The 20,538-nt window shown below is 41.3% G+C and overlaps 1 protein-coding gene across 7 annotated transcripts in view; it reads right to left on the minus strand.

Moving 5' to 3' along the window:
- Nucleotides 1–697: 697 nt before the first annotated feature.
- Nucleotides 698–20,538, minus strand: part of MEIS2 (Meis homeobox 2) — a 137,603-nt gene continuing 117,762 nt past the window's right edge. For 4 of the 7 annotated variants that reach the window (XM_066608592.1, XM_066608593.1, XM_066608589.1 and 1 more), the window contains exons 10-13: nucleotides 12,107–12,165; nucleotides 10,097–10,207; nucleotides 8,177–8,270; nucleotides 698–837 (exon numbers count right to left, since the gene is read on the minus strand). In XM_066608592.1, the coding sequence (XP_066464689.1) occupies nucleotides 8,212–8,270; nucleotides 10,097–10,207; nucleotides 12,107–12,165 (229 nt within the window). In that variant the 3' untranslated portion in view covers nucleotides 698–837; nucleotides 8,177–8,211. The remainder of the gene's footprint in view (nucleotides 838–8,176; nucleotides 8,271–10,096; nucleotides 10,208–12,106; nucleotides 12,166–20,538) is intronic. The other 3 variants (XM_066608594.1, XM_066608595.1, XM_066608591.1) reach the window with 1 other exon arrangement.

The raw sequence follows: 20,538 nt of genomic DNA on the forward strand, positions 1-20,538 counted from the left end.
GCAGGAAGTCCCCCCTTTTCCATATATCCACATCAAGGTTGGTGTCTCCATTTGTCTATGTCATGCCTGTATCTCTGCCCCAATCCATATAGTCCTGTAGTGCTGAGGGACAGGAGCACAGACATTTGTCACCACCATAGTTCTAGTCCAGGTCTTGGCCTTGATCTTCGCTGGTCACAGGTAAAAATCTGTAGCTTTCCATGGACAGGGGGGTTCTGGCTGAGCCAAGTCATTCATTTGGGAACAACACACATAGTGTGGAAAAACAAGGATATCTCTTTTTCGTCTCTTCTAAAACTATTTAAATCAACAGAAATGTACAAGTTAACTTAGTTCCTATGATTTATCCTACAGTAGTTATATCTCTGAGTCTTTCTGCTTCCAGAGGGGACTTTTTTTTAATGGGCATTAAAGTGAACCCATGACTTCACATTTATGTCTTGTTTCATTGGTCCTTTGTTGTCGATGAAAAAAAAAATTGACAAAATTTAAAAAAATCACAGCTGTCTGGAATTTTAAAACTGACCAAAGTTCAAAAGTCTTAAAATATGATATTTTCCCTTGAGGTTCCTTATAAGTGATGGGGTTCCTGCACAGGATGAGACTCCAAGAGCTAGGGTTGTTTAGAGTGATGGGGGCGGTTGTGCAGACATGGCCATCCCTGGGAGAGCAAATTCTCCATGTGTCATGATGGTTAATGGTAGATGTAGGGCACTGGTGGTCCATGTCTTGAGGAAGGGTGTGATGCCAACTGGGGAGAAGTGTGAGCTGGTTGTACCAAACTGATACTCGTAGGACCACCCTGAGAAAGACAGTCCCCTGGCATGTACTGCAGACCTGGAAAACATAAAGAGCATGGAGTATTAGTGGGGTCTCCCATATAGTATAATATATGCATTCAAATAAAATTGATCCCACTAGGCATTTATATAGATTGTATAGAAGCTATCTGCAGAACACTTGGTAGGTTGTCAGTAGCAATCACTTTACGTCTTAGTTTAATAAAATCAGAACCCTAGTTGTATCATGGGGTCATATTTCTGTTTCTGACCTGCTTTACATGTTTGTGTTAAAATATTTTTGAAAAATCCTTCTTACTATATATGTAGTGACTATATTTTAGTGTTGTGTATGAAGCTTTTATTTCTTCAGAACTGTAGAGATTTAGCGCCCATCAAGTGAAGAGTCTCCTATTTATCCAGTATTAATGAATTTCTGATATTTCATACATATAAGAGCTTACTCACACAGGCGTATGTGTACCCCGTATTCTTCAAGGGCATAAAATGCACGGTACACAGCAAGAACGCATGTGTAAGTGTATTTGCTGCATATGTTAAACCTCCAAAGATGTGAATGGACCAATAGAAATCAGTGCAAGAAAAGTGCGCTCATAATATGCGGGATACATATGTCCGTAAGTGAGCCCTCTAGGTGCTTTTAGACGGAGCGATTATCGTTCAAATGAGAGAAAGTGCATGATAATCATTTAGTATAAATGCAGCCAATGACCGACCAACAAACGATAATCGTTGACTTTTCATTTGTTGTTATTTTTATGCAGGCGTAAAAATCATCGTTGGCTCATTCACTTAGGCTGCATGTCCAGGGGCGTGATTCCGCCGGCGATTTATGCTGCCTGAGGCTTTCCATAGCGTTGCTATGGAAAGCGCAGCTGCGCCGTCCACAAGCGGAGAATCATAGCGATTCTCCGCTCACAGGATTCGCGATTCTCTGTGGTAAGCCTATTTCCTGCTCCCCGGTGGCGGCTCCTGTGGCGGGGATTTCCTGCGGTATATCGCTATGCCTGTGGACAGGCAGCCTTATTGTTTAGTTTAAACAGCGCTCATTCAGTTCTTCTCATTCACTTACACAGCCAATGTGAAAGATTGAACAATTCTAAATGATTTCTCGTTTGAGCACGTCAACGATGTATCTGCCTGTCTAAACAGGCTGCACGAATTAATGAGCTACCAATGACGTCACTCATTCATTCAAAGGATAAATCAGCCTGTCTAAAAGGACCTTTAGTAAGAGGATGGCCTTGGTGAAGCCTAAGAAGCTTGTACCACTGATCTCCAGAATGTAAAACCTTTATTAAGAGTTTGGACCCCTTTGATACTGCTCAGAGATCTCTCACTGGAAATCTGATACAATACTCTAAGCAAACTCCTGCTGATGTGAATGGCAGTGTGCTTGGAATGATGTATCATGTCAAATAGGTGTAAATCTTCTATAGAGCCCTGTCATTGTGCTAAGCAGTGGTGGTCCAATATCACAGACCAATGTGACCTTCCTACAACATATAAGAAGATCATTTTCATTGAGGTTTTCCTTTACACAACATACATGCACCAGTATTTTGCTGTACAACAATTGATATATTCTCCTGGGATTCTGTTCTCATCATATAACTGAATTAACTCTTAATATTATTGTTTATTTGCATTGCCCAATATAGGAAAATCTTGGCCAATAGTTTTTAAACTAATGATTGAGTTAAATTGTGAAGAATGTCCACCTATTCCAGTGGTCAGAAACAATTGGTTAGTAAACAACAGATGTAGGTTATTGATACAAATGTCCATCAGTGGAGTATCCTAAAGCTGCTTGGTACCAATGCAACATCTATAATAGTGCCTGCACCTACCTTGTGTCAGTCTTAATTAGTATTTTCCTACAAGATAGACAAGCATATAGCCCCCCTCAGGGGTCTGCGTGCAACTGCTACCTTTTGCACCCCTTACAGCTCATGATGACTATTAACTGTTAGATTGGCTAAACTATCATTAAGTCTATATCTAGCATTAACTGGTCCTAGACATGAGATGCTGCAAATTCAGACAATTGTGTTGATGTTACTTGCTTTTGTGTCAGTGAATAGAATCCCTTGCATGGTTGAGCTGATCAGCCTTATGGTCCTGCAGGCCACTTCAGCTAGATGCAAATGATGGGGTCCATGTTGGACACCCTAAGCTGCCAGTGGAGTGCATTGTTATCAAATGCACTAATAATCAGATGATTAGCTGGTGATGCCATCACTTTAGGCATGGTGATATTATTAGTCCTAGCTCAGGACAGTCTCAGCCCATTCCTCGAGTCCCTTATATTTTATATACAGTATATACATGGTTACATTATTTATGTCATGTGATATGCTTTATAGAATGGTAAGGTATACAGGCAGCAATTAATCAAAAATATGTGTGAATTAGTAAAGGTTCAGGTATTCTAAGATGGTACCAATGTGCAGAGATGGTACAGGGCAGGCTAGGGTAGCATTTATGATCACTAGTAAGGACTTATTACAGTGGACTATGTATTTCTCATGCCACCCAAGAGGGCCACAGCACTCAACTCCATTGCAACGGAGGCGTCCAGCAGATGTTTCCGTATGGTGTAAAGTGGCGATATGAGGATGGCGAGCCGGCAGACATGCAGCCGTTTTATTAACATAAGTGCTGGAGCCATCTAAACACAATATCCCAGGCTGCATCATTGGCCCTGTGTTTGTTCTAGCCCGGCAGCCTACTCAATGGATGATGATAATTAAGTACCAAATATACCATATTGTGTGGCTGCATAATCAAATCAAGAGAGGATAATATTCTTCTGTATTAAGCTATTAATGTAATTGGTCATGAAGCATAAAATATGTTATGTAATTAAATAGGCTAGAAATTATATGGCCTATATTAAGAATTATCCAAGCTGAGAAAATGTTTTCTCTATGGCCGTTATAGGGTACATTGCTTTCTGTTTCCTGACTGCATTTGTAAAAAGGAGGAAGAAATAGGAAAATTGGCTCCATCAGTGGATGTCACGGCAGCCCCTAGAGATCGGCTATGAAATGCTGGCCTCTATTTACATATACAGAATGATTTAATCAAGGTACGTCTTCCTATATTCGGCCTCATTAAACAAAGAAGTTTCAATGTTATATGCAATTCTGTCTGCTCTGCTGCCTTCAGCCAAGGGGATGAAACTGGCAGCCGCACACATTTTTTTTTAATACGTCAAAAACACTTGAAGCTTTAAAGTCTAATGGATTTCTTAATCCAAGTGCAGTCATTCAGCCCTCAGTGAAAAATCCATTGCTTCATATTCACTTGCTCCTAAATGTGTCTCTCTTTAAATTTATTGACTGCTGCCCCTGTTCTGTGTAGAACAATTGATAGGAAGGAGCAACATGTAAAAAAAAAAAAAAAAAGAGCGGTAAAAATGGCAGGATCTCCCCAGCAAAACATCACGACAGTCACAGAGAGTCTACTCTTCATCTATGCATATGGGATCATTTGGGCATCCATCCAAGGCTAACAGATTTATATCACTCAGAGGACAATTTCACCAGCCCCAACATCTCCCGCTTTTAATCTCAAACACGTTTAATTTCACAGAAGGAATTTAATGCCCTGGAAGAAGTGTCACCTTCAGGCTGCAGGTAGAGAGAGGATACTGTGACAATGACAGGACAACCCTTCAGGTGTACAGTAATGAGGCTCTGGCCCTCGTGCAGAAACGGCGCAGGACGATGAATACGTAGAAACCACTTTCCTGTTTTATTATCCCAGACAACATGAATTTTCATCCATTCTGGGGTCATGGCGGGAAGATCAAGGTCAGCGCTAGAGCTCCAGGTAGCACATAGTGACTGCTGGTATAACACACCTACCAGTGTGCTATGGCGCATGATTAATTCTCATCCCCTTGGGGTGAGACGGAAGTACGCCGCAGGACGCAGCCAAATCCGTAGCTGCGGAATTCCACACCAAAATCTGCAGGTCTATATGAAGATTTTGATGTGCGATTGCAGGCAGGTTTTAAGCCATTTACAATTCCATACCAAAACCTTGATGGATGGTCTGCGGATTTTGTTGCGGAACTTGCAGTATGTTGTGCGGCCTATTCTGTACCGTGTGAAAGATCCCTTAAGGACACAATTTTTTTTTGACATTTTTTTCAACTTTTCATTCCAAAAGCCATAACGTCTTTATTTCCCCTTGATATAGCCATATGGTGCCCTGTTTTTCTTTTTGGTATCACAAATTGTGTTTTTATGGCACAATAATCTTGTACTTTTATTTTTTGTCATTGTTTTTAATTTCTTTTACAGCATTCCACATGTGGTATAAATGACAGGTTAAATGGATTCTGCCGGTTAGTATAAACACAGTAGTACCAAAGTTATATAGTTTTTTTGTTTTCCTAATTCTGCACAGAAAACACTTGTTTTGGGGTCCTCCATTAAAAGACACATAACATTTTTATTTTTCCATTGATGGAGCTTGTTTTTTTGCGGAGCAGTATTTGTTGGCACATAGTATATTTCGGTGAACATTTGGAAAGGTGGGATTCCATGTTTTGGAAGGTTCCATGTTTAGGAAAGGTGGGATTCACAGAAAACAGCAATTCTGGCATTCCTTTTTAAGGTATTTTATTTTTTTATAGCTCTCACCATACAGGATACATAATGTATTCATTTTATAATGAAGGTTGTTACAGTTGTAGAGATACCAATGACTGTATGTGTTTTATCCTTTGCTGATATTGTACACTGCAATATTTCTGTACTGCAGTGTATTATGCCTGTCAAAGTAATGCTAACAGGCATCCTGTTAGCTCCTGCCTCTGGAGACCAGCTGACATAAAAATCCATCAGCACCCTGTGATTACATTGCAGCATCTAAGGGGTTAAATGACTGGGCCAGAAAAATAAAGTGACACCAGAAAAAGCCCACATCCTCTTTGTCTGACATTGGATTTTTTTCCTTTTTATTATGATTCTAAGACAGATATATATTTTAGATGAGAAGTGTCAATACGAAATGGTTTAATTCCATATCTCTTTAAAAAAATGCATACATTGGAGGTGATATTTTGGCCATAATCTGGGTTTACTCAAGGGTTTGAGATAGAGCAGATTATGGTTGAAACATTACCTCTACTGGTCAAATCTTGGAGCAGTGGTGGAGCTCTGTTACAGGTATTTCTGCTGATTGTGCTGGAGAATCATTCATACCAGTGTTTCCCCAACTCCAGTCCTCAGGGACCCCCAACCGCTCATGTTTTCAGGATATCCTCAGTATTGCACAGGTGATGTAGTGATTCTCAGTGGCTCAGACATTGCCACAGGTGTTCTCTCCTTAGGATATTCTCAAATGTTGTCCTCTTGGGTGGTCGTGAGGACTGGAGTTTAGGAAACACTGATTGTTACTGTTAGGGCATGTCCACACGGGGCAGTATTTGCTACAAATTGTTTGTGGCGGACATTCCGCAGCAATCCACATCATTTGGTGTGGACTTTGATGTGGATTTTAACGCAGATTTTAATGTGGAATTCCTACCCTTATTTGAAGACATGGAAGCTACATCGCAAATCTGCTGCAGCTAATTGACATGCTGCAAATTAAAATTCTGCACCGCATATCAATTTCCGCAGGGGTTTTGGGCACATTTTTTTCCACAGCATGAAAATCTACTTCACACTCTGCAGTTAGGCCTGTGTCACATATTTGCGCAGCGTTTTGCAATATGCAGTGAATAGAACCCATTGATTTCAATGGGTTTATTCACATAAGCGTATTTTGTGCTTACATTTTGTTTGCACACAAAAAAAAAAAAAAAAAATGCAACATGCTTTATTTTCCTGCGCAATTATGCACGAAAATAGCACTTATTGAACTAATTACCTAATTGCCCATTTCAATGAATGGGAGTATGCTTGCATGTCTTTTTGTGTACACAAAAAGTGCAGTAAAACATGTATATGTGCACACAAATAGGCAACACCCACTGTGCAAATGCACGCGTAAATACGCTTACGCCAGTGAGACACAAGCCTAAATCTGCCCTGCCAACAATTCCGTGTTAAAATCTGCATATACACATGAATATTCTGCAGTGTATTGTGGAATTTCACTACATGTGAAAACCCCCTTAAGGATAGATACATTTATCCCAGGTGTCCTTAAATTGCTTAAACTCACTCTTTCGAACTTTATTTACTAGACGTTTGTTCCAAGCATCTACTGTTTCAGTACGGTGTCAAATGCAATGTACAGCAGACATCCACTGCTGATGACGCAGGTGCAGTGCCGTACATTTATGGAAATCCGCATTAAAACCCAGCCGCCAATGCTGTAAATGTATGGTGGGAAGTAGTTGAGGGGATGGATATGTAAATGCCTTACCTCATAATCCTCTAGAAACTACAGAGGTAAGGGTATGGCTTCTGCAGCTGATTTCAGAAGACACCACCCTCCCTCTCACCTCTGAAGTCATCGTTCTCTCGGTGCCTCCTTCATCAGGCACTAGGGGGTCTCTTGTGAGTACAGCGACGCTGGTCAGGTGATGCAAAATTGACCAGTGGCATTGCACTCACTAGAGCATGGGTCCCCAAATCTATTCCTCAGGGACCACCAACAGGTCATGTTTTCAGGATATCCTATAGTAAGAACACCTGTGGTAATGTCTGAGGCACTGATGATAATTACATCACCTGTGCAACACTGAGGAAATCCTGAAAACATGACCTGTTGGGGGTTCCTGAGGACTGGAGTTGGGGAACACTGCACTAGAGGTCGCCGGGTGCCCAGAGTATTGGAAGTAGAATAAGCAATGTCCTGACCACATCCACCTTTGGTAAGTGTGCGCCGCAGTAGAAATGCTTTCCCAGAGGTGCCTCAAAGCTGAAAAGGTTGGAAAACACTGGTCTAATGGTATAAGTACAAAAAGCAGAAATGTTCTGCAAGAAGATCTGCACCAAAATCCACACATGACTTTGGTGCGTCTTTCACTCATCACATTACCCTGAATGAAATCTGCAGGGCAAATCCGTGACTTTTCTGCAACATATAAAGCATTCTGGGGATTTGGAAATCTGCAGCACGACTATTTTGCCCTGTGAATTTCTTCTACAGTGAGTGAATGAGGTTTGTTAAAACGTAAATAATTTACATTCTATTGTACTTTGTTGCAGAATTTCAGCTCACTTTTTGCAGCATAAATTCTGTAACACTTCGGCTGCGATCTCATCCCGAGAAGAAACATTTGATTCAAGATTCAATGTTCTGAATGAGCTGGTAAATTTGGTGATGTACCTATAACTCGGAATTCATTGCCATAAAAATGCTAAGCATTATGTGACTGGAAGACTCATCAACCTGAAGATACTTACTTCCCCTTGTTTGTGATTGCTCTGCAATTTGATGATTACATATAGTGCCACTGCCCATCCATGCCCATATTCATCCCCATTCCACTCATAGGTCCTGTAGAGCAGAAAACACAAACAGAAAAAGACATTATAGTAACATGTAGGAAACAGGGAGTAGCTCCATCAGTCAATTAGATTATTCCATGTCTGTCTTCAATACTACATGAACATTGCTTACACACTGATGCAAAGAAAAAACAGAGGTACTACCTGCAGTAAAGGTTTGGCTGGTTACACACAGGGTTTTATCAAGGAAAAAGGCAACAGTTCTTCATGCAGTTTTTCAAGCCAAAGCCAAAAGTAGATCTATCAGGAAGAAGTATAAGTCCTTCCTTTATATTTTCCATTCCTTCCTATCTACAATACCCAGAGAGGTTATCATAATTGGGGTTATTTAGTTTAGAAAAAAGACGGCTGAAGGGCGACCTAATAACTATGTATAATATATCAGGGGAGGATACAGAGATCTCTCCCATCATCTATTTATACCCAGGACTGTGACTGTAACAAGGGGGCGCCTTCTATGTCTAGAGACAAAGAAGGTTCCTACACCAACATAGAAGGAGGTTCTTTACTGTAAGAGCAGTAAGACTATGGAACTCTCTGCCTGAGGATGTGGTGATGGCAAACTTGATAAAAGAGTACAAGAGCAACCTGGAAACCTTTCTTGAGTGTAGAAATATTAGGTGTCATAGTCACTAATTATGCAGAAGGGTCGGTGGGTGATCCATGGATTATTCTGACTGCCACACTTGGGAAGGAATTTTTTCCCCTAAAATGAGGAAAATTGGCTTCTACCTCATCAAGGTTTTTGCCTTCAACATTGAGACATAATAGGCTGAGCTAAATGGACATTTGTTTTTCTTTTCAGCCTTACACATTATGTTAAATCTACTTCTGGCTTTGGTAAAGAATACTGCATGAAAAACTGGCACAAAAACTATTCTGAAAAAACACCTGTGTGAAAACACGCTTTACTTGCCATTTTTAAGTGCAGGTCGGACAATGACAGCAACCTCCAAGTGATACATAATGCTCATAAGAGTAAAACCATGGAAAAAAATAGGATCCACTGGCATAATAGTTATAAGATTGTCATGTAGGATATAGAAAGATAATATTTTAGATTATTGAAAGTACAAAACATATAATAAAACATTACTTTATATTCTGCGTTCCTTTAAATTCTTCTACATGTCAGATGGGTGAAATAAGTCCATATATACAAACTACCGGGAGTTTTCAATGTAGCACAAGGGTGAAAAGAGAATGCCATTGAAAAAGTTAGCTAAAGGCTTTAGGGGGCGCTGTGCAATCAAGGATGTACACATACATACATCTATAACAGAGTATGTATATATTACACAGGGAATGATGAGTTTGAAATATTTTTTCAATTTGAGATATAATTATATATATACACATTTATGTATTCACATTTTGCACCTATTCTTGACACTTTTCATGGCTTTCTTAGCAGCTTATTATTAATTTATAAAGATTAAAAAGACTCAACATTGCCAAGAGTAACAAATGAAATGTCATCTTTTCAGAGAGATAATGCAAGAAAAGATGTGACTGGGAAACCGAGTCACAAAAAGTTAAGTGATGACAACCAACCAACTTCAACGAACAGTCATAATGTGCAGGTCAGAAAAAGGAACCAGTAACCTGCCGGGATGTTATATGGATGACGCCACAGCTTTTTGTCATAAATGAGCAACATTAACTTTTATACAATTTTTTATATATTTTTTCAACAGACATTGTTGTAGTTTATAGGACCTGCGGGCTACACAGTTTCCTCTGTTAAGTCAATGGTACATCATCATGAGGCTCTAAATGTGAGCCAGTAGAAGAAATAGAAGAATCATATCTCACCTGCAGGTCGGATGCCCATATGTTGCTGCCCGTCCAATACAAAGCTTCCCATAGGCTGCCCCTCTGGACTATACGCTGCTCCTTGGCTCACTGAAGGATCAAGAAGAAAACCTGATTGTGGTCAAACGTGGACACAGGGAAGGAGAAAGAGAAGACATACCGAAATATCAGCAAAGGTTCCAGTTTTAGGACTGAAACACATACTTCAAACCAACAGAAACATGACAAGCAAGACAAGTGCCTATGCTATGTGAATATGTGATATACATGCATATATCCTAATGTCTGCAATAAGAAAACTATTCTCTCGTCTTTATTCCCCACTTCAGCATTTTTGTGGTGATCGTCCCCAATGACACAATATCCAAACCAATTTTTTTAGAAGCCCATCTGAGAAGGGGAATATCACAGTTGGACTGCTGCCAAGATGCTATCCTCCTGGGAATGTTATGTTGAATCATTACATACAGTCTGGTTGCTAGGGATACAACCTAATAGCTACAGTCTTTCATGGGAGATTGTCAGACAGCATGTCCATGGCAACCAGTCAGTCTCAGATTATTCTTGTCTTAAACTCAAGGATGAGCTGGTGCTGGGCTGAGGGCAGAAAAAGGGCAAGGGGGATTTAAAGAGATTCTGTCCCCAGGTTCATGAAGTTTGACTCAACTCTGAGTTCCAAGTCATAGAGGCGGGCCGTGCCAGCTTCTTCCCACCTGCAGCATGCCGAATGACAGCTTTTTCACTACTGTATATATAAAAGGGGAAAGAGCTGTCAGTCTGTATGATACGGATGAGAAGAAGCCAGCATGGCCGGCCGGCCCCTGTGACTCGGAGCTGAGTTCTGAGTCAAACTTCATGGACTGGGTGACAGAATCCCTTTAACCCAGCAAAATTTGTTGGCTTGCATTTACTGGTATTTGTCCTCTGCTAATGGCCATTGCTGCTGGACCATGGCATAGAAATAGCAGTATGTCACTAATTATCTAGGTAATTTTAGGGTTCCTAAAAAAAAAAATCACTTGACTAGGAACATTCTGATGCTGACCGCGGACATGAGCTTTTTGTTGGCAGATCCCTCTGTTGCCAACAATCCAATATCTGTGGGCGCCAGCAGACTCCTCCAGACATTAGTAACAGAGAATGGGTCTGGCTGTCTGACATTTTTTGGGTGATTTCCTCCCCAAATAAGTGGCACCAGAGGTGTCTGGCAGCAGCTTACCCCTCCCTCATTGAAATAAATGAACATTTAGCTGATTTTAAGTGACAGAAGTTTCTAACATAAGATAAAGGTTTATGATGGCAGACGTGAGGTAAGTGCAATAATACAATTCGAATTTATATCAACTGGAAGGAAAAGTTGATTGAATGTGTATTAATTACAAATTTCATTGTAACTCTAGTCATTCAATTAGTTTGGTGCCATTTATAATGGGCGAATTGCATCCAAAAGAACGTTACCCCCCTTTTACAATTGCCCCACACACATTCTCAGTCTACACCTAAAAAAGCCTGTGGTATAATGCAATTCCAGCCAGTTGTGTGTGAATAGACAGTCAATGAATGCACACAATAGGCTGCATATGGGAAAGACTTCCTTATACTGCCAAGAGCTGTTAGATGGCACTGGGCAGAAGCAATGAGTAATTTAACCCTTCCACGGTGAAAGCACCTGCTCCAGCATTATAAGGGTTAAAGTGTTTCTTAGTGGCCCAGTACTTTGCGCCAATTAACGGTCTGTGAGGAGGAGGGGATGCAAGTGAATTGAGAGCATGCTGGAAATCTCCAATTAGCACCAATTAGCTGCTCCCTATGGTGGGATGCTGAGCCTTAAAGCGGGTGAGATTGCCCCCTCTTCTTGTCCCTACTGTCTCACAGAATGTCTTGCTGTGGCATTTTATTTACTACCTATTGAACCCCTCTCTGTTTCATAAACCTTTTGACTGCTGGAAGGTTCTGATAGAAGCTTAACCCATTCAGTGTCACCCGGGAGATAGGAACTTGGCACCTTACCTGCTCGATTAGACTGGTCAATCATCGGCTGGACTATTCGTCTTCTGGCATTAATGAACCTGTAACACAGGAGAGGATGTCCTTGTTAATCTGCGCAAATTGTCACAGTATTCATCAAAGCTGAATCAATGGGAAAATACATGATGCTAAAATGATGAACTGTATTTAGAAGTTCTTCATGGATCAGCAGCGGTATAAAACCTACGGAGCAATGAGGAACGGTGAAAGGGAAGGGGTAATTAGAAGAGCATGGGCTACTTAAGTGAACGTGCTGCTCATTGAGCGTTTTTAGATTTTTTTTAAACACCTGCTTAACTTCTGAAACATCAAGAAACTCAATAAGAAATTGCAATTCCTTAGGTTCGTTCTGCAACAATATATCCAAGGTCCCAGCAAAGATGTTTCTTATTTTCCAATGTGCAGCCCCTAGTCCCATGCTTTCTGATCTCTCTGCATAAGCCCACTCCCCACCTAGTCCACCCTAAATGAGGTCCAGGCTTTTTGTTTTCACGTGGCTTCAGCGGGGTCAGCAGAGACATCCATTAAACTGTCTCATGTTTTATTGCCAGCCTTACAGAGCTGTAGAGCTCCAGGAGTAAGACCCCCTCCCCTACTGCCCAATACCCACCACCTCCTGCTGACCCAAACTTTTAAAGCTGGGGGTCATATACAGGTCAGTGCCAACTTGGGTTGATTTCTGGTGTTGATTGGTAGCCCTGAGCTACACAATGTTTTATAACCTTGGCATATTTTGCTGGCAATGAATATTAAAATATTGATGTATGGCCATGACAGCATTGCCAGTAAAAATTATTTGAGCAATTGCTGGCTCATGCTTAGTGTGGCATACTGTAGGCTGCCAGTGCTTTAAGGACTATGCTAGTGATTTACAAAGCAATTTGAACGTCTAACAGTTTATGCTTTGGAAATTAACAAAATGCTTAAGGACGAGGGAAATTCAAGGATTGCAGTTGAGCCTAAATTAAGTAATGTGCTGGAATCGAAACTCTAAATGTTCAGTCCTTCGATTCCTTCTTGATGGAGCTGATGGTGCCAACACACTCCATATTGCCTCCCAACAAAAAGCAGAAGAAGGGACTTTCATAGGGGGTTCTAGTTTTGATCTCCAAGAGGATAGTCACATGTATAGGATGCATAAACATACTAACTCTATATGGTGTTCTGGTTGGAGTTGACACTATGACAATGCTAAAGTCTGTGGAAGCCTCCTTCAAGAAGAACAAGGAGTCCTGAAAGTGATCATATGGCCCCACAGAGACCTGATCTCACATCATCCAGTCTGTCTGGGATTACATGAAGAGACAGAAGGATTTGAGCAAGCCGACATCCACAAAAGATCTGTGGTTAGTTCTGCAAGATGTCTGCAGCAATCTTCCAATGAGTTCCTTCACAAACCGTGTGCAAGTGTACCTAGAAGAATTGATGCTGCTTTGAATGCAAACAGTGGTCACTTCAAATTATTATTTGATTTAGATTTCTCTTTTGTTCATTTAATTTGCATTTAGTTAATTGACAAAACATAAACTATTAACACTTCTATTTTTGAAAGCCTTCTTACTTTGCAGCATTTTTTGCAGCCTAAAACTTTTGCACACTACTGTATATAAATGTTTGCAGAAATATAAATGTTCATCACGAGATGCATTTTTGCCTAAAACGAGTAAAGAGCTGCAAGTGCAGGAACTTGAAGACAAGGGAACCCCTCTTGAGATGACACCCGGACTCTGAGTGGTCCTCATAGGTCCTAAAAACATCATCAGACATCCTGCTCTACAGAACTGTAGGCAGACGAATCCATGAGATCGGAAGGCAATCCGAACACATGAGCAACAAGCAGAGACTGGCAAAGATCCAGGACCTACGTAAGTAGGCAGCCGCACAATTCAGATAGATCAGCTTCATAAAAACATCATCTCAGGTGAATAAACCTAACCTAGAAACTGCAGGTTGTCCAACCAAGGACTGAAACTGAAGTACGGATTTAGGACTAAACAAAAGGGTCTATTAGGAATGTGTAGAAGGAGAGAATGACAGATTTATCAGCTGTTAGACAGTGAAGGGTTAAAGGCGCCCAAGGCAGAGCATAAACCTGGACCCAGGGGGCTGGCATGCACCATTTCTGTTTACCAAGGCGGGTGTGAGGGGAGCAGGGTGTGTATCCTTTATTCTGACATGTGTTTAGTATTAAAAACGTGGGGGACTTTCCCTCCGCCCTTTCCCTAAAAGTAGGTAGTAATGGTCCCCCATTTGACAAGGACATGCAAAGCCATAAGTCACTGGGCCGTTAAGGCTGGATTTAATTTAGATGGTAATCCCAGAATGAGTGCCTGCAATTTTTCATGTTACCTTAACTGGTAATTGTTGCCATTAATCCTCTGTGTTTTGAGTTAAACAAATAAAAGTTACTAGTATAATGCAGACCCCCTTAGTCCATGCTCCACACCTCCTATGGATTAAAAACATGGTTGCCTTGCTCTTCCAGGGCGCACATACTATTACTGTACCTGGGTGTCTTCATGACACCGGCGAATGATAGTACTGTAATGGATCATTCGGCTGTCACCGTGGGACAGAATCACGCCTACATGAATGGCTAATCCGTACTTGAGTCCAAGAAAGAGGTAATAGCACAACATGGTTTTGACGTTTTATCATCACAAAACACTAAGGTTGTCAGTTTTATTTCTAAAAAGCCTATATCTGACATTTCGATATTCATACATATTTTTCAACGTATAGAAATGCAAGTACATTGTCCATAGAGGTTCCATAAACTGGGCACGGGGAGTTAACATCAGCGCCACTGAAAATGTAGATATGTAGCAAGAGCCTCTTTATCCACCAACAAAGACCCTCTGAGGCCTGCAAACCATTATGGATCCCCACCCCCAGCACACCTCCAGCTCGGCACTCAAGCCTGTCTTCAAACAAGTCATTAAATGGAAGGTTGAAGGTTCAAACAGGGGTCATTTCTTTGGATACTACACAGAAATGTTTAGTAAACTTGGAGCCCTCCACTGATTGCCCTCCGCCATGTGTGCCTGAGTATGGGGCCAAGATCATGAGACCTTCTCCTGTAGCACGGAGCCCGCGCTCTCGCCTTTTAGCCTGGATCTTGTTTACAAGGTAGCGTAAACCTAGTAGACACCAATGGATGTTTAATATGGTTCGTGTAACGCTTCTTGTTTGCTTTTAAGCGAGTTGTAGATGTGCATTATAGATTATGTCTTATTTGCGTTTAATATTTGTCTGTACAAAATAAACCCTTGAGGGTTCAGAAGAATAGAATCAAGATGGCTCCAATTCAGGTATGTTAGAGAAGAAATATACAACGGCTATGTACTGGAATCAGATGATGTCTGACACAAGGGGCTAAACAGGTCCAAAATTAGTTGGACAATTTCACTAATATTTGCAATGTACAAGTACAGGGGTCCCTCAAGATACATTGGCCTCAGAATACAATATTTTCTATGGCCATTGTAACTTGATACCGTATTCAATATACAATGTCACAGACAATCCCGGTCTACGGCATGTGTAATTGACTAGAAGAACCAACCAATCAGGAGGGGCATTTCATTAGTAAAACACCTCTATTGCTAAAGTATATGCACTGATTGACTGTCTAGCAGTACAGTGTAGTACTTCTTGTCTTGTATGGCTGTTGGCATATATCATGATGAGCTGCTGCTTTGGCATCAGATGAGGGTGATTCCATTTTGACCAATTGTCCACAAGCAGATCGGATTTGCACAAATCAAGCCGCCCATAGGGAAGCATGGGCTATTCGCACATGAATTAAAGCATGCAGATTTGTTTTGCGGACCTTTTAGTCCAGAAAACAATTCACAGCATGTTCCATTTTATTGCGGAGCCCCACACGAATGGCTTCCATTGAAGTCAATGGAAGCCGTCCAATCTGCGGCCCATCCACAATTGAATTGTAGATGGGCCGCGAATTCCACGGGAAAGCTGGAGTTCAAAAAATAAAGAAATGTACACAGAAGGCAGGGCACTAGCTGGCGCTTTCACACACATCCACTGACCAGGAAATAGAAGACCCGGACAGGTAAGCAGTGTCCATGGACAGGGCCAGATTCTACTGCGGGCTCCCCACATGCCAAATCTGATCTGTACAGGGACAATGGGCCTTAGGGGCCTGTTTACACTGTAGAGAGGTATCAGTTAGGGCCTGTTAGTTAAAGATGATGATTGCCATAGTTAGAGTGGTTTCACATCTGCGCTGAAGGATTCCATTCTGCGAACAGGAAAGAGGAATCCCCTGGTTGAACAGCACCAAGAGGATCCCATTGACTATAATGTGGTCCATTCACTTTCTGCTCAGCTGTCAGGCTTTTTGCCGGAAGAAAAAGGACTGCATGCAGCACTTCTTCTTCCGGTATTTTATGCTTGATCTGCGAAGGAACTTTCAATTGGAGGTTCCAACACAGATGTGAAAAAACCTTATTCTTGTTTATTAAAATGTTTTTTAATGTTTAAGTTCTTGTGCCCTCTATGTGCTGAGAGGGAGAACCTGCAAGTGGCACTTTGTACATGTACCTCCATTGACTCATTGAGTATTAAAGGGTGGTTTCCACTATTTGTAGGTGAGAGGAAGTGAAAGTGAAGAGAGCAAGGGCTCAGAGTGAGAAAAAGTTTGCAAAGCCTCTGCAAGGCAGGAGATGAGGAATTGTTGATGGTACAGCAGAAATCTCCCTCCAACACACGAAGCCATCAAAGCTAGAGTGACATCTGTGTGCAATAAAGGTTCCAGAATTTCAAAACAGCTATGGAGCAGCCAGGACGATAACTGAAAAGTGGCCTGGCGGGATGCACGAACTGTGACAGTAACTCTGGTGGTCAAGAGACAAGCGTGATCTGGCAGATGAGCAGCCGCCACGATGGAAGGAGATGGAAACACCATTGTTATCAGGCAGGCCCCTGCTTCCAGGTTCAGACTCTGTCAGACAGGACTCCTGATCAGCTGACACCGACCCTATCGCCTTGCATCTCAGCTTACAGCCCCTCTTAACACTATGCTGAGCACACAAATACATCCCAGGGTTCTGTATGAATCTTCAGAACGAAACCATAGACCTTCCTCGCTCAAACGAAGACCCCAAATGCCATAAATGAATGGAAAACTGCTCAAACGGATATCTTATTGTTTTCTGTTCGAACAACGAAGACTTATGGTTCTGTCCTAGGGTGTCCCCATGGCCTGAATCCTGTTTTCAGGAATTTCGATGGAACCCCGGGGCATAGTTTTTAGCATGGTGTGAACAAGTCCTTATTATTCTGGTATACTGTTTACAGTACATTACTCTGAAGAAGCTTCTGTCCTCAACAAAGAAAGTTATTTACACCTTCCAGCAGCTCTTTCTGACTAATTTATGTAAGGTCGTTTTGTTTTATCTGTATTATTTACCTGCTTAATGTTCTTTAAAGGGCTTTTCCAGGACTCCTGGACTTTTATTGATCACTTACCCATAGGATAAGTCAAGAATATCTGATTGGTTGGGATCGGTCACTCAGGACCCCCACCTATCAGCAGTTTGAAGTGGCTACAGTGCTTGGGTAAGTGCTGTGGTCTCTTCACTACGTGACAGGCACACTGCCTTACATTTCATAGCAGCAGTGCCTGGTATAGCAACTCAATTCTATTCCCTTGAATGGTACTGACCTGCTCTCAGGCCACAAGAGAAAGGAATGTGACATCACTGGCCTGAGAAGAGACTGTGGTGCTCACTCAAGTGCTGTGGTCTCTTCAAACAAATGATTGGTGGGGAATCTGAGCGGCGGACCCCAATGATCTATTAATGACGTATCCTGAGGACAATTGACAATATTGGAGTCCTGGGAAAGCCCTTTAACCCATTTTTTTCTTTTTTCGGGTTGACATTCTTGTAGTTTCAGAACCCATTAATAGCTTTTCATAGAGTTATGGTCTCACAATGCTTTCCACTTATAACGGTCATGTTGGAATGAATTCATTTTGTAACTTGAGGGACAACTACACTACATACAGGTGGTGGACAAAATATGGAAACACTTTACTAAATGCCTTAAGTTACATGAGATTATAAATCATATTTCAATAAGACATGTAGAGACCAATTTTAAGTGGAGGATATATGACACAGATGCTACCGGGCAGAAGTGAAAATCTGCCTAAGCAACAAGGTTCCATTGGTCAGGGGTTTGATCCACTCAGCTGCTGTTACCAGCTGGCCCCCAAAACCACCCAGAGCAGGGCAAGAGGTGAAGTAAACACAAATTTAGTGGGAAAGCTCTCAGCCAAGCAGGTGTCAATAAGGCAGCTCAGTGCTAATGAATAATATGCCATGCGTTTCGTAGGTGTTTCCATATTTTTGTCCACCCCCTGCAGATCTGCCACAATAATATCATAAATGTAACGTGCTGATTGTACAATATATTAGAGGTAGTGTGAGGGTCTAATGCATAGACATACAGTACATAACATATTGAAACTAAGTAATGTAAATCAACGTATACCAAGAAACTATGTACCGCCAATGCCAAGATGCTACAATATATTGCAACCTGACCAAATTCTGACTAAGAAAATGTTCACCTTTCTGTTCAATCGTGCATGTCCTGTTGGGGTACAGCACGTACTGCACTGCAACTTAGATCATGTGCTACTATAAATTAAGTAAATATACTTTATACTGCCTTGTGTTCTTATATGACCATAGAATATCTCTCTTAGTAAATCAGATATTTTGCACTTTTTTTTACTGAAGCATCAAACTTCATTACTTCAGGGAAACGTGTGGGAGGCTCTTCTTACATATCTTATCAAACCGAACCTCATCTTTTCAATACACTTACACAAGAAAACTGATGTAATTGCATTGATACAAAACTCTCAATCAGTCTATAAGGGTAAAATTATATCTCCGTCGTATCGACAAGGAAATTCTGAAGACAAGCTGCCTTTAGGTTTTTTTCATATTTTCTAAATGGTCATCAACGCTATGTTAATAGAGTATTATCTGAGAGCAAGTGGAAGAGTAATCTATGCACCTGTATTATTAGATTTCAATTTCTATGATTTCTCCTGGGTGCTACTTCCCAGGTGGCTCTGGGGAGGCAGATGGTTCTTGTTGCTGCATTTATTGAGGGTTTTGCATAAGATTCGTACCCATGGAGGAGAAGATAGCAAGTCCTGGCTCCATCATTCCTGATAGTTTGCATATGAATCTGATTTGCATACAACTGGCCCTCTTGCAACACTGATTGATGGATGGGCCTTGAAACAATCACTGGCTGGAACTTATTTTGGAGCAAGTGTTACTGTATTGACATATTGCCCCTGGTTACCAAGCTAGGAAAAATCTATATAGAAACATGTGATGCACAATAATCATGATCAATGAATTGCCAGTAATGACTAACGGGGAAAAGAGTAACGATACCAATGACAAAAATAGTCACAGGGCAATCCTTAAAACTCAGATTGAAAATTATATATATACTAATGATTGAATATTGATTTTGTATTGTATTTTTATGTATATATAGTCCCTTTCAATATCCTGGAACCATCTAAAAATGGAAATTTTGGTGAACTGATTGATAGCGCATTTCTGTTAACGGAAAGAGCAAAAGAAAAAAAAAAATGCCCATGGAAACGGAGCAATTACAGGGTGCAAGCTTTGAAGAGATGAAGGTGAGTGTGCATGTCCTCAGCCTTTTTATACCCTTGATTAGCTGTGAGGAAGATATTTCCGAGGTCTCTGGGAGAGATCTCTGGGCCAGATGTTACCTGTCCATCAAGATGCAGAAGTGGACAAGTAGGCTGGAAGGGAGCATGTCAGTGCTTTGATCTGGGATAGAGGAACGGCTGATTTATGGAGTGGAACTCTGTTCATCCGTTCTGTTTTACTTTCTGTCCTAAGGCAGAACCACATATTGCAGAGAGAAGGGAAGAGAGAGGTAGGGAAAATGCACCGTTCTTTACAACATCAACAAGCTCTGACAACTGAAACAGGGTTTTTCTTGGCCTTAACAAAGCTCGCAGGCATATCCTTTGATGCTCCTGCTTTCCCCCTTGTGCTTGCTCTCTCTCTCTCTCTGTTCAACATACTACTTGCTGTTTAATTCAGTTCTAGTAAATGGAATGGACTGTGGCCAGCATGCCTGGGGCATAAACACACCTGTGTGTTCAGGATGTCAGCGCATATGGGAGTGTAGAAGCTACAGCCAGGTCACTGGAGCTTCACCTGGACACTCTGTCTGCAGACATGTCCTCGCCCTGCATTTGCTACTCCGGGTCCTCTTTTCTATTTTTCTATTAGCATATGTAATCAATCTAGACTCTTGCTATTGGTAAAGTGAATTCTAATATTCAACAAGAGCCTGTAACTTTTCTGAACTATTTC

This window comes from Eleutherodactylus coqui, chromosome 6 (assembly GCF_035609145.1).
Source record: "Eleutherodactylus coqui strain aEleCoq1 chromosome 6, aEleCoq1.hap1, whole genome shotgun sequence".
NCBI classification, from domain to species: domain Eukaryota; kingdom Metazoa; phylum Chordata; class Amphibia; order Anura; family Eleutherodactylidae; genus Eleutherodactylus; species Eleutherodactylus coqui.